The following is a 14,356-nucleotide window of genomic DNA, read 5'->3' on the forward strand; positions in this document are numbered from 1 at the left end:
TTTCTGTCAACTTTTTTTCAATATATTTTGGGGATATTTTTTAGGTGCATATACTTTGTTTTTATTCAATTTCCTATTAATAGACCATTATATAATTATGAAACAAATCCCAGTTTTATCTCTAGCAATACTTCCAGCCTGTTTTCCAATAGTGACATAACTATCCCATCTTTGTTTTGATTCATTTTGCATTGTGTATTTTCTCCATTATTTTATTTTCCTTGTATTTATTTCCTTATATTTAAAGTACATCCCTTTAAGCAGTCTGTGGTTTTTTTTTTTTAAATATTATTTGGTGATTAAAAAATTACAGTGTTCAGTATGCTTACATTTTGTGCTATTAGTATGTTTGGATTTAAATTTGTTCTCTAATTTGTCATCTACTTGTCCCTCCCTTTTCTTTGCTTTCTTGGTTTCTTTTGAAGCACCAGTTACTATTTTTATCATAACTTTTTATTATTCCTTTTTATTATTCTTTCAGTGGCTACTCTAAGACATCACTGTAAATATCTTTGACATATTAAATTTCAATTTAAATTATTTTTGCCACTACCCAAGACATGTAAGGGTCTTTGAACACTTTAATAACCTTTTTCCTTTTTTTTTTGTGCTTTTGTTGTCATGACATTCTATGTGTGTGTGTGTGTGTATTAGCTTTACAAGACATTATTGGTATTCTTGTATATGATCAATATTCATCTAGATTTTCCCTGTATGTTTATCTTTTTTCCTTGTTCTTCATTTCTTCCAGCATTTCAGTGCGTCCATCAGGGATCATTTCACTTTGGACTAAAGAAGGGCTTTCCTGTATTTCCTTCAGTGTGATAAAATCTCTATTTTGGTCTGAAAGCATCTCATTTTTCTTTTCTCTTTTGAAGGATTACCATCAGACAAACAAAGCAAAGTTGGATTTTTTTCCATTTTTTCTTTTCCCTTGCAATTTGAAAATATAATCCCATTATCTTCTGGCTTCGTATGTTTCTGTTGAGCCTTTAGCTACTATCTTACTCCTGTCCCTTTTTTTTTCTTGGAAAGCTCCTGAAATACCTCAGTATGGTTGTTTCTTCATTGGTAGTGTTTGTAGCACTTCCTCAACTTAGGACTTGGTGTATTTTCATCCATTTGGGAGGTTCTCAGCCCTTATCTCTTTGAGTATTACTTTTGCCTTATTCTCTTTCTTCTCCTAGGATTCCAATTATACGAGTACTCTATCTTTTGCCATGTCCTATATGTCTACCACACTTTTAAAAATGTGGTTTTCACTATTTCTCTCCCTGTGATTCAGCTTGAATATTTTATTCTGACACAAATTTTAGTTTAGTAATATTTTCTTTAGTTTTACCTAATCTGCTCTTGAAGCTGTCTATTAAGATGTAATTTCAATTATATTTTTCAATTCTGTAGTTCCCATTTGATTCCTTTTTATAGTTTCCATTTCTCTTCTGAAATCTGTCTGTCTTTTTATTTTTTGAATTATATTAATCACATATATTTTAATATCCAAGTCTGATGATAATATCTGGATCTTGTATAGGTCTGTGTCTGTTTTCTTCTTTTTGTCTTGGATTTGGGGCATTTATTCTTGTCTCTTGGATACTGGCTAATTTTTTACTGAATCCTGTACACAGTGTATGAAAATTTGTAAAGTATTATCTTCCTCCAAAAAGGATTTACTTTTTCTACCGGAAGGCATTTAGTGTTGGGCAGATTGCCTTAATTGAATCTTGGATAGAGTCAATTAGAGGTGGACTTTATTCTATGTGAGGGATGGTAAATTTCTTAAGTATAGTCATTTGTAGTCCCAGCTGAAAGTGTAGGTTATTTACTAAGGCCTCTTCTTGATAGACCCTGAATTCCAATTTTTACCCCAAGTCCCATTAAGACTCCCAGAAGCTTTGTACAGTCTCTTCAAAACTGACAAATGCTGCACAGGCAAAGGGCATTGATGTTGTTTACGTAGGAGCTTCACTTTACTCTGGGATCTTGTCTCTTGAGGTCTTTGCTAATTTGGTAAGCTTTCTGATACCTTAAAACAAATGGTTTGAGACATTTTATGCATTTTATAATTGTCCTTGGCAGGGGTGTTGGCCTGCAATAAACTTACCTACCATTACTGGTAGAAATCTCTTACCATAGCATTTTGTTTTTCTCTGATATGCTAACAGTATTTTCTATTTCCTTCTCTGTTTTATTCCTTTTAATCATCTTTGACTTTGTCTTCCTTGTTTCAAATCTATTTTATTGAGATTCTGTCTTAGGGTGTTTTTATTCCTTTAGCCTTACTCTTCTAGTGAATTCATTTGCACAAATAAGTCTCAAATCTATTTCTGTAAGGCATGCTTTTTTGTTTGATCACTCTATATGTTTACCTACTTTTCTCTTAAAAACAGTGCATTGATGAAAAGTAGGGGCATTGGAGTCATATGAGCTGGAGTTAAATCTTGATTTCATAAATTACTAGCTGTGTCCCTTTGGTCAAGCTATTCAGTCTCTTTGAATCTCAGCTTCTCCATAAAAATATGGAAATGATATGAATATGACTATTATGAGGATTAAATAAGGCCATATTTATATTTTTTAATATCCATTATATATATATATATATATATATATATATATATATATATATATATGCTTGATGTATATAAAAATGCCTGGCATAAGCCTGACACAAGGTAAGCACTTAAAAATGTTAGCTATTGGGGCGCCTGCCTTCGGCTCAGGTCATGATCCCGGGGTCCTGGGATCGAGCCCCGCATCGGGCTCCCAGCTCCGCGGGAAGCCTGCTTCTCCCTCTCCCACTCCCCCTGCTTGTGTTCCCTCTCTCGCTGTGTCTCTCTCTGTCAAATAAATAAAATCTTTAAAAAAAATGTTAGCTATTATTATTCTAAATACCCACTGAAAGGGCATACAGAGGTAGGTATTAGGAGTTCAAAAATACAATATCTTTAGTATAATACCTCCCATTCCTACTGGAGATATTTCCATTAACATGTCTCAATAATTCTTAAGCTAAATATGTCAAAACTGAAATCTGTGCTTTCTTGACACAGAATCAATCATTCCTGATATTACCAGTGACACCTCTATATATTCAGCTCTCTGAAATACCAAACAGAATAATTTTACACTTCCCCCAACCCTCTGTTGTGTCTATCACCATCTCTAGCCAATTATTTTTCTCTGATGTTTCTGCTTCTTCCTTTTTGTTCTTCTTCCTACACTTTTATTCTACTACTAGGCCTCTCTCACTCAGTGCAAAGGTAACCTTACCTAGTTTTTCTTAATCATCCAGGCTTTTGCCCACTCACCTGTTATATCCTGCACCTGAGTATGAGAATTATCCTGTAACACAATTCCATCACTTACTCCCCTGCTTAGCTTTACAAAATTTCTCTCTAATATCAATGATATCAAATCCCAACTCTTTAGGTTGGCATGTAAAATACTTTAAAGGCTTACCCAGTGGTTCTCTTCATTCCCATATCACCAAGATTAGTTCTCATAAATGAGAAAGAAAAATCTGAAGATGGTAATAAAATCTAATCTGAGCATACCTAGCACCTAAATCTTGGTCTCTAATCGCTGTTCTTCAATAGAAGGAATCATATCTTCTTCTTTTTTTGCACAGCCAACATCACCAAATAATTTATTTGGAATCAGAACTAAAAGAACACTTGACAGCTGAGAAATGTATGTTTATTCTGATACAGTTGTACAACTAATATAGGACAAATTACCAAATAAAGTTTACATTCTTTCTTCAGGACTGGGGTTTTTCGATGACTTCAAATTTAGGATCTTCAAATTTGAAGTCTGGGAACCTATTCATGTCTGCTTTACCATACATTTGCTTAAGCTTAAAAAGCTCCCTCTCTAGGTCTTGCTGGTACTCTGGGCCAGTATCAGTGGGTCCTCCAGATGCCTGTCGCTTAGTTCTGTATTCTCTAATCTTGTCCACGAAGAGTTTCTGTACAGGATCAAGTTCCTTATTAAATGACACTGCTGTAACACCAATGTTCCTCCTCAAATGAACTGAGACTGCAGACCGAATGAGAGAGGAAAACCTGAAGAGCCTCTGAAGAATCATGGTGATTTTGTTACTTGCACTCAGTCCCGAGCTGCCAGAGCCTCCGCAGCTGCCACCGTTCTCAGGAATCATATCTTCTTGAAGAAGTATTTGATTCCAGGGCTAGGGCAAGAAATACACAAGATGAACCTAGGATAGCATGTTATGCCAGAAAGCAAGGAAATGATTTAAATAAATGAACCTTGTCAAAAGAATACAGGATCCAACCTGAGGGACCTCCCAGTGGTCAAAGGTGGAATAATTCAAGCCACAAAATTAATAATAATAATAATAATATTGGATTTAACCCATGGAATAAACCAATATCCATAATCCATGCATATATACATAAATAAATAAGTAAAGGAGAAGAGACAGCTCTTTCTCACAATGGTATTCCAATCAACAAATGTAGAAGAAAAGAGAGAAATAGAGAACCATCATTAGGCAAACACTGCACTAATAATGTCAGACAAGATCTACCAATGGATACTAAAATTAGGGAGCAATTATTTGAGGAAAAATAAGAATTGCCTACTCTCAAGCAATCTCCCCCACCCCTAAATACTTATCAACTACAAAGGAAAAGATAGTAGTTTTACAGTGGGTAAACCTAGCAGACACCAGTAATAAGATACATTGATATCTTGAACCTCGAGATACGGTGCACTAAGGACAGAAACATCATTGTTGTGATATTCTAGCCAAAACTGTATAGCCTCATTCCATTATGAGAAAATACTGAACAAATGCAAATCGGGACATAGTCTACAAAAATAACAGATCGGTAGTTTTCAAAAGTGTCAAAACCATGAAAGACCAGGAAAGACCAGAGGACTGCGATGGACAAGAGGAGTCTAAGGAGAAATGGCAGCTAAGTGCAATATGGGATCCTGGATAGGGTCCTGGAGCAGAAAAAGAACACTAATGGGAAAATTGGAATATTAAATAAGATCTAAAGTCTCGTTAGTAATATTGTGCCAATGTTGATTTCTTGTTCTTGAACATCGTTGTGTAAGATGTTAACAACCAGGGAAAGGAAGTTAAGGCATACAAGAGAACTCTTCTTACTGTTTTTGTAACTTGTTTGAAGTTTAAAGTTAGTTCAAAGGTTAAAAAAAAAAAAAGCTGATTTATCTCCAGCCTTCCACATGATACCTCCCTTTGTGCCTGTGCTGTTCTCTAAGAATGTGCTCATCTCCCTTTGTCCATCTCTCCAGAGCCAACATCCACCTTTGTACAGTTTCTTTAAATAGAGTACACATAATGATTAGCACATCAACTTCAGTGTCAGACCGACTTGGGCTTAAATCCTGACCCAGTTAGCTGAGTGACGTTAAGTATATTGTCTTGGCTTTCTAGTCCTTGGTTTCCTCATCTTTATTTTTTAAATGGGAGCAAAACCAATGCTTTGTTAAAAGGTGGTTGTGAAGATCAAATGAGATACTGCTTGGGCAGTGCTAAAGCATAGAGGCTTGCACACGGTAGTATTCAAGAGGAGTTACGACTTTTAGAGCACATGTAATTTCCTTAAAGCTGGTCTCTGATTAATCTGTAAATCCTCTCTTACTCTGTGTTCCCTAAGTATACACCAATTTAATTCATACCATTTAAATTTGTATTTGATATTTAATAAGCTGCTCTTAAGTTTAGATAATTTTCTCAATTAAATTATAAAATCATTTGATGTCGTCTTCTACTTATTTTATCGTGCCCCAACTGCCTCATTCAGTATTCTGCACACGACACAAGATGAATGTTCACTGGCTGATGATTATAAGCTGGCAACACTGTATTCTTTCAGCCTCCTAATGAACTGAAGCTTTCATACACTGATAATATTTAATAAACTGAAAATTCTGCAGCTTTGCATATTGGCAAAAATATTCAAATATTGCACTAATTTCTACATTCTGAATTGAATTTTCCATGGTGCTGCAGTCACACTGTGGGGAAATGTCTAAGAAGTAAGGATAGGAGTGCTTGGGTGGCTCAGTTGGCTAAGCGTCTCAGGTCATGATTTTGGCTCAGGTCATGATCCCAGGGTCATGGGATTGAGCTCCATGTCGGGCTCCCCACTTGGTGGAAAGTCTGTTTGCGATTCTCTCTCTCCCTCTGCCCCCCCCATCTCTCTCTCTCTCTCTCTCTCTCTCATTCACTCACCCTCTCAAATAGATAAATCTTTTAAAAAGAAGTATATAAAACATAAGAATATGCTAACATATCACAGTTTGGAATGCTGGTGACACAAAAGTTCTCCATCAGAATTCATTGTGACATCTTCAGTCTTAGCAACTTCAAGTCTGCTCTGTTCACTTATGAGTGAATGGTCATGATAACGAACCAAAAAAATGCATACGTGATTTTTTTTAACCAAGTACTGATGAAAAAATCTATTCCTAGAAGAAAAACCTTCTATTCCAAAAACAATTTCATTGTTTGGTGTGTGGGAGGAAGGTCTTCTAGCTTGAGATGCAAGTTTCGTGCTTGAATTTGACAATGATTGCTCTTAGAACTCTGGGGAACTCAAAAGATGGCTCAGCTGGCTGAGATCCAGAGTGCTTGGCCAACAGGGTGGGGTTTTGCTTTAGGCTGGATGGATTTCCATCTTCATTCCATGACTCACTAGCTAGCTTTTTAAAACCTTAGATGTGTGTGTGGTCTTTTCTTTAATCTCTGCCTCAGTTTCTTTATCTCTAAAATGAAGATAATAGTAACTACTTCATCAGGACATTGCAAACATTAAATAAAATACTGTATATAAAATATAGAGTATCATGTGCTTCATAATTCCACAACAAATGTGAGGAGGTCCTACTGTAGATAGGTCCCTCTCTCTCCTTCAGGGCTTAGAATCTCAGGGGGTGAGAGGAATCTTACAGTTTTTTAAAATCAGCCTGGTTATTTTCAAAGAGAAAGAAACTGAAGCACAGTTTAAAGTAGCAAAGCTATTGTTGATTGGAAATGGCTGGCTCAGGAAATGATAAATAAAATCTTTATAAAAATGCATCCACTGGCGTTAACAGGCAAGCACCGGTCCTTACTAAAGGGAACTCCCCCACCCCAAAAAGCAGGCCTTACTAAAACGCATTCAACCTTATTCCTTCCCCTTTGACTGGTTTCATGACTGTGTCCGAGTGGTAAAGTGTTTAAAGAAAAGCATTGGGTGCTCTTTGAATTAGTACTGGTTAATATACATTTCAGATTGTATAATGTGGAAATAATTCAAATGCCCATTGACAGAAGAATGGATAAATAAAGTGTGGTGTATTACAATGTAAGTGTCAAAAAAATTGACGTATAGCTACATACAACCAAATGGATTGATTTTAGCAATCATTTTAGATAAAAACAGTCAGTCCCAGGATATTTTATTACATACAGCATTCTTATAGTTAAAAATGACTAAAATGAGAATATAATTTTTTCGACATGATAAAATGATATAAATGGACAGCAAGCTGATGATGGACACAAAATCTAGGACATGGTTATTTTCAGGGGGGAATAGAGAAGGGATGAGGTAATACCAAGAAGTATATGTAAGTAATTGTCAATGTTCTAATTTCCATGAGGGGGAAAGTTTTTGTAGTTTAATATATCACTTAAAGAAAAGAAGGCCTGTGCAAGTCAACAGTAAGAGTGTGTCATGAACGAAAATATTTTAAGCACAATAGTTTGCATGTCTAAGTATGTGTACATATGTGTATATGTGTGTGTATATATAATATAGACATATAATGTATATAAGTAATATGTGTATACGCCTATTCATACACACACACACATATACACACACATATAGAGAGAAGGAAATGCCTACATTATGCATTGTGTCTCCTCATATTGGGAAGTTAAGATGAACATGTCACATGTTGCATTATCCTCACAGGACTCTTAAAAACTTCCTTATTCACAGCAGACAATACCCAAAAACAGCTATGTTTAAGGCAAATTTTGCTTCTATTTTTGACAAAGAAGGAAGTGTAGTGAATGAGATCCATACGTGCACACAGTGCCCGTCCCCCCCCCCCCCCGCCCCTGACTAGCATCCAGGGATTCAGCAGAAATTTAGGTTCTTTGCTCCTTGGCTATATATTGATGTTAAATTACCCTATGGCTTGTCAAACAGCAGGTCTTCCCATCCTCCCATTTTGTAGATAAGCGCACTGACATAGAGTATTCTGCCTGAGCTTATGAACTCAGGCAGAATATTGGAGAGCAACTATCTCTGCTCTTCTATTCCTAAGTACTTCTTTATTTCTTCCTCTTAGTTATGTCTTCTCTTTGTCTCCAAAATGGTAGATAAATGGGTAGGACATGGCTTGAGTTGGTGAGGAATGTCTAGAAAGAAAAGAGGAAAGGATGATGGAAACAATGGCAACACCAACAACAAGCAGCACCTCTTGACTGCTTACCATGTGCCAGGTGCAGTCCTGCTTTGTGTGCTTGGCACATATTATGTTATTTTAATTCTCAGGACAAGGATTAAAGAGCTAATGCAAGTAATTACCTCATTGGAACAGAAATCTCATCCTGCTTCCTTCTTTGTTCACCACACTATATACATGGCAAGTAACAAAGCTTAGTGTCTGTGAAGAAGCCATCTAGCATGTGAGGGTGAGAAAGATTCCTGGGATGGAACAATAGCAAAAGTTGTTGCCTACTAGGTATTTCTGTTGATTTAATTCCTGGGTGTGAATGTTTACTTGGTCCGATTTTTGACAGGCCTCCGAGGCCCTCAGGTTCTCATTTGGTGCTCTGCTCTGCTTCTCAGTCTCCTCTAAAATGATAGAGAATTTGTCAAACATTTCACCCATCCATCTGCCCCAGCACAAGCAGGTTTGAAGGATTATGATTCTCCTTCTTATGATGCAGTACCTCCAAAGCTCCATTATTTGTGCCTGGGACTCAAATATTAGGAATGAATGGAAGGGGCCTTTATGGAACTTAATTGGTATTGCCTTCTAAAGCATATTATTTTCAATAACAAATGACCACGTGACTATCCTTGCTGGATATATAGCCAGGCTATCACAAGTGTAGTTACGTCATTATTCTAACCTCATTTCATATGATATAGTATGTTTGGATTTTATTCCTTTTATGCTGTCAACCCTGGCCTAGAAGCATACCAAAGGACATAAGAGAGGAAACCTATAAGCCTGAGGGCTTTTGCCTGATCCTGCAGAGTATGCAGGGCTACAGTGACATGAGATGTGAACGAAGATCTGAGGACCCCAGAACAAGTCACACGACAAGTCATCCTATGCCCAACTCCCAGTCCTACTGCATGCTTTTACAAATAAAGTCAGATTAAAATGCATGCAAGATGTGAAGAGATCAGAAGGTCAAAAAACAAGAGGTTATATAATTAGAGATGGGGCTGATGTTTTTGCTGGGAGGTGGTTTAATGAGTCCCACTGATCAGCTATATGACTTTGGGCAAGTTAATTTCCCTGAACCTCCATTTCTTCAGTAGGGATAACACTGCACCTTCGTCATAGGATTATTTGAAGGATTACATGAAATTTTGTGTGTAAATTACTTAGCACAGTATATGGTATATATCTTGCAGTCAATAATTATTTGTCATAATTATTACTATAAAAGAGAAGAATGACACATTCTTTTGTGAGGTATAAATGAGAATGTGTATTATGGGCCTGGCATAATGCCCAGCATATTGTAAGGTCTAAGGATAGCTAGCTTTTCTTCCTTAGTGCTTGTTATTAAAATAATATGGGGGTCCTCAAAGAATGGGGCCTGAGTCTCTGATTTACCATTTTTAGGGTTTTATTAGTTGTAAAACCATCTATGATTTACAAACTGTTTTCCAACTCACTGGGCTTTCATAAGAAGTTTTTGCTTCCTCTTTTGAAAATAAGCTTCATCATTCCCCAGTTTTGCATAAGAGGAAATTGTAGCTCACATAGTTTAAGTGACATGTACAAGTTATGCTGTAGGAAAGGAAGGATCTGAACTCAGGTGTGTAGGACCCCAAGCCAGCGTTCTTTCCATATTACCTCTCTAAAGATCATAGCTCATATTGAACTACCTAGATTGAATTACAAATTTCTGCCTAGCCATTACCTTAACTAATTCATTCAAGCTGTCTTTATGGTTGTATTGATGCAACGGGGTCCATTAGCTGGGTCCCTCAGAGCAGTGCCAAGAGTTGAAAAGCAACTAGGAACCAAAAATCCAGGAAAGTGAATGCCATGTAAAGACATTTTTTTTTTTTGGAAGATTGCAGTTTGTTTAAAGCAAAAGAACTTTCTGGAGATCCAGCAGCAGCAAATCCATCAGCTCCTTGCAGTGTCATCAATCACAGAAGCACAGGGAAAAAAACAAGCTGGACCCAGTACCCATCCTTGTAAATTATTTTTCAGGAAATCCTGCCGGCTTGGTTTTTTTACCAGGAAACAATTACAGTTTAATATAGAGGACCACAGAATTCACATGGAGCCGATTTCTATTTCTTTTTGTTCTGCTTACACAAAGGAAATGCAATTTTTCAAAAACAGCAGAGAAATACACAAGTGCTGGACTAATATAGTGGCGCCTGTCGCGTACAACTGAGGGACTGTGTCATTTCTCATTGCCAATCCTGACAGCACCTCAAATAAAGAAGTGTCTTAGCAAATTATGTTCTTGATATCACTTACTGAAATGTGATGGCTCCATTTTAAATAATAAAGTGGCAATGCAAAGACCCAAACCTAGAGATGAAGAAAGTTTACCATAGCTTAACTGATGGTTCATTATATTGCTCCTGCCCTTATCTTAATCTCATATTTTTATCATGTGTCTGTAAATGTGCAAAATTAAAAAGCCAGAGGTAATTTTGTGTTTTATCTGACTCCAGAAGAAGAGATTGTTAAATTATCATTGCTTTGATATTAAATAGCTTGAACCTGTACAGTGACCTTTGAATATGCAAATGGAGTACCTTTTTGCAAAAAAAAAGTAGTTTGCTAATTATTAAAATGATAAATGAGAAAAAAATGGAAGAAAACTGGAATTTACTTTGAAGCAAACCTCATTGAAGGTTTATGTGATAAGGATAAAGAAAATGTTTTATATTTATGTGCAGGTTCAGAAGAATGATTGTCTAGAGCTGTTCAAATCTGTGACTTTGCAGCTGTAATCAAAACCAGCAGGAGAGTTTCTGACTTATATCCCTGGCAGAGAACTCGTGGAATACATAATACATACCCAGAAGAGTTAAGAGAATTTCAATAGTTTCTTAGGTAACAATTTTCATTCTCTGCTCTTAAGATGTTTGAAAAATGAAAGGCTGTAACCCCAAATCAAACAATAATTAAATATCCAACTCGGTTTTTAAATTAGCTTTTTAACACCAAAGTGCTCATGAATCTAATGCTCCCAGAAATGAGAGGTGAACACAACTTCTAAGAATGATGACATCAATGGGCACATTTTCCCCAACAATCTACCATTTTAACCTTGAGCTCAGCATCTCCAATGTATAAATGTCAGGATTGGCTCCAGCAGAGAGTGTCCCAAGTATGTCGGTCTTGGACAAGCACCCATGGGGACTTGGTTGTAGCATCCCATTTGTTTTCACTCTTGGTCTCCAGGCCAACTGTGAATCTGCCATGTCATAATTGTGGAGTCCCTTTCCTTTGCAGACTGACAGTTATGTGCACATAATTCTCCAGAAGGCAGTTCTCTTTAGAAGTTCATAGTGAATGGAGAAGGAGGCACATTTCCTGACTTCCCATCCTTGATCACCTGGACTTGGTGATTGATGCTGAATGCCCTCCACTGCTTTAGCTTCAGTGTATCACAATGATACAAAATGCAAGCTCTGGAGCCGCTAAGTAGCCAGGTGCTCTTGAATAAGTTACTTCTGTGTGCCTCAGTTTTCTCATCTGTAATAAAGTTTTCTTGCTACTACCTATCTCAAAGTATAGTGTAGCAAGAACTCAAGTTAGCTGTTAATACTCTGAAGTAGAATCATCTGGGCCATTGAGAAGGCAATTCCTGACTCAGGTCCACCTCAGAAAAATGGAGGTGGGCAGCCTACACTGTGAAAGTGAAGTTTCTTCACAATGAAATGCAGTGAGAAACAATAAAATGCAATGAGAAAATGATAAAAATCCATAATGTTCATTCAGTGCTAGTAAATTCCAGGCATTCTGCAAAGTGTTTAAATATCTCACAGTAATGCCAGGTGTTATATTGTTTTTAATCCCATTTTACAGATACAGAGAGTTGGTCAGTGAGAGAGGCTGAACCTGTTTATCTGTTACCCAATCTTATGCTCTTAATTTCTCTGCTAGAGTGCCTCCCTAGGAGGTAAGGATTGGGAGTTCCAGTGACTTGGGACCTAAACCTACTCATGCCATTAATTAGCTTTGTTAGCTTTGTGACTTGGGATAAATTATTTCATTTTTGGGGGAACTTTATTTTCTCTTTTGATAGAACTGCCTGATCTCTCTGACTTTTTTTCAGTTCTGACAACCTACGATTCTAGGAGAGAATATATTGGTGAGGGGGGTGGTAAGGGGTGAGGGTGAAGGGGAAGAGAAAAGAGAGACAGAGAGGAAGAGATGAGAGAGTTTGGTGTATAACTATAATTGAACACAGTGACATCTTTGTAGCTTATAATGAAGTCAAAAGACTTTCAGATATTTCAGTACATTCATTCTTGTACAATATGTCTATATATCATCACTGTCATTTTATAAATGAGGAAATTGCAATATGGAAAGTTTGTGATTTGCCAAGGTCACATAGCTAAGTCATAGAATCTAGCAATTTTGCTGCCAATATGAAACAACATTCTCTGGATTAGGCTGAAAAGTCAATATATAAAACACTTCTGAAAACTTCTATTGCTTAATAATGCAAATAGTGATGTACTTCATGTTATGCAGTCAAAGAGTTATTTGAAAGATACAAATCAAATGTCTTTAAATCAAATCCTACTTGTCACTGGCAACTCTTTAATTTCAGTTTGATCTTCAAAGGGTGGTATCTCCTTTAGATTTTTCTCCTGCTTTATTTCTATACTTTGTCTCCAACCTTCATCCAGTTATTCAAAGCACAATGGAAGTTCATATTTAAATGGACCCTGTGGTGAATCCACTAAAAATTCTGTGACTATATATTCATAATGAAAATCATTCATTCCGCTATAGCTCTATATGTCAAAGTTTCTATATTTATCAGTGGGGGACAATGGTCTTCTCCTTGTCAAGGTTTTAAAATTTTAATGAGATACCTTGTGACAAACCTTGGACAAGAGCAAGTACATAGGAATCATCATCTCATTTGTAAATATGAATTTTTGCTAATTAAAATTTCTTAAAGAGGACAATTTTGTAAACTCATGAATATTCTTTTAATATCATACAGGCTGGATTTTGAAAACTGGTTTTGACGATTCCAGAGATTTTGACAGCAAACAAATTCCACCCTATAGGAAAATGTAGAGCTATCCTTAAAAAAGAATGATACAATCAAATCTGTTATCAGTAATACAATGATAAGGACTCTGGTTTCTATTTTTATCAGAAGCCTGGCTCTATTAATATTTATGTACCTTCATGTGAGTGTGTATACGTCAAGCTCCTCTTTTAAAAAATCTCAATTGTAAAATAGAATCAGGGAACTTGTCCCTTTCTTCTTCTTTCTTTCTCACTTTTAATTTTTCCATTACAGGGGAATTATCCTTTGAGGAGTTTCATGATGGCAGACAAATTTGTTTGTCAAATGGAGCATTGGTTTTTGCAGTTGTGCTGGAGGGCTGGAGGGGGATCAAAATGCCCATTTGCTTCACAGATTCCTGTAAAATTCAACTATTCCCAGTCATACATCTCTCAGATTACTGCTTAGCTATATACATTTTGACAAAGAGAAAAACAGTCTCAAATTGTTAATACCAAAAAGCTTTAAGAGTTTTGTTTTGACTGTAGCATGTGGATATATTTATAAAGGCTGAAACTCCTTTACATATTTTATGCTCAGATTATAATTTCACTTGCTAAATCATTAAGCATATCTTTAGAGAAGAGTATTCTTACTAAAAAGAAAACTTCCTTCATATATAGGGGAATATATATATATATATCTCCTATAAATGCATATATATATTCCTGTACACACATGTATATATGTATTTCTTAACACACATGCATGAGCATGCATATGTATTATAAGCATCTACAATGTTGAGTGAAAGATTTTTTTTTTTCCAAAATGATTCTGTTAAAACAATCACTTCTCACAAATCTCAGACAGCCGCTGTGTGCTGAG

At 36.3% G+C, this 14,356-nt stretch overlaps 1 protein-coding gene across 1 annotated transcript; it reads right to left on the reverse strand.

The window, feature by feature from the left end:
- Positions 1-3,636: 3,636 nt before the first annotated feature.
- LOC110589287 (ATP synthase-coupling factor 6, mitochondrial-like) lies at positions 3,637-4,147 on the reverse strand. The gene has a single exon (XM_021699814.1). It carries the CDS (start codon positions 4,088-4,090, stop codon positions 3,764-3,766), a length of 327 nt encoding a protein of 108 aa, XP_021555489.1. The 5' UTR covers positions 4,091-4,147; the 3' UTR covers positions 3,637-3,763.
- Between the last annotated feature and the right edge of the window lie 10,209 nt (positions 4,148-14,356).

This window comes from Neomonachus schauinslandi, chromosome 6, assembly GCF_002201575.2.
Source record: "Neomonachus schauinslandi chromosome 6, ASM220157v2, whole genome shotgun sequence".
Taxonomy (NCBI): domain Eukaryota; kingdom Metazoa; phylum Chordata; class Mammalia; order Carnivora; family Phocidae; genus Neomonachus; species Neomonachus schauinslandi.

Excerpts from the sequence above, each read along its gene's own strand:
- LOC110589287 (XM_021699814.1), bottom strand. The coding sequence starts at position 4,090 with ATGATTCTTCAGAGGCTCTTCAGGTTTTCCTCTCTCATTCGGTCTGCA.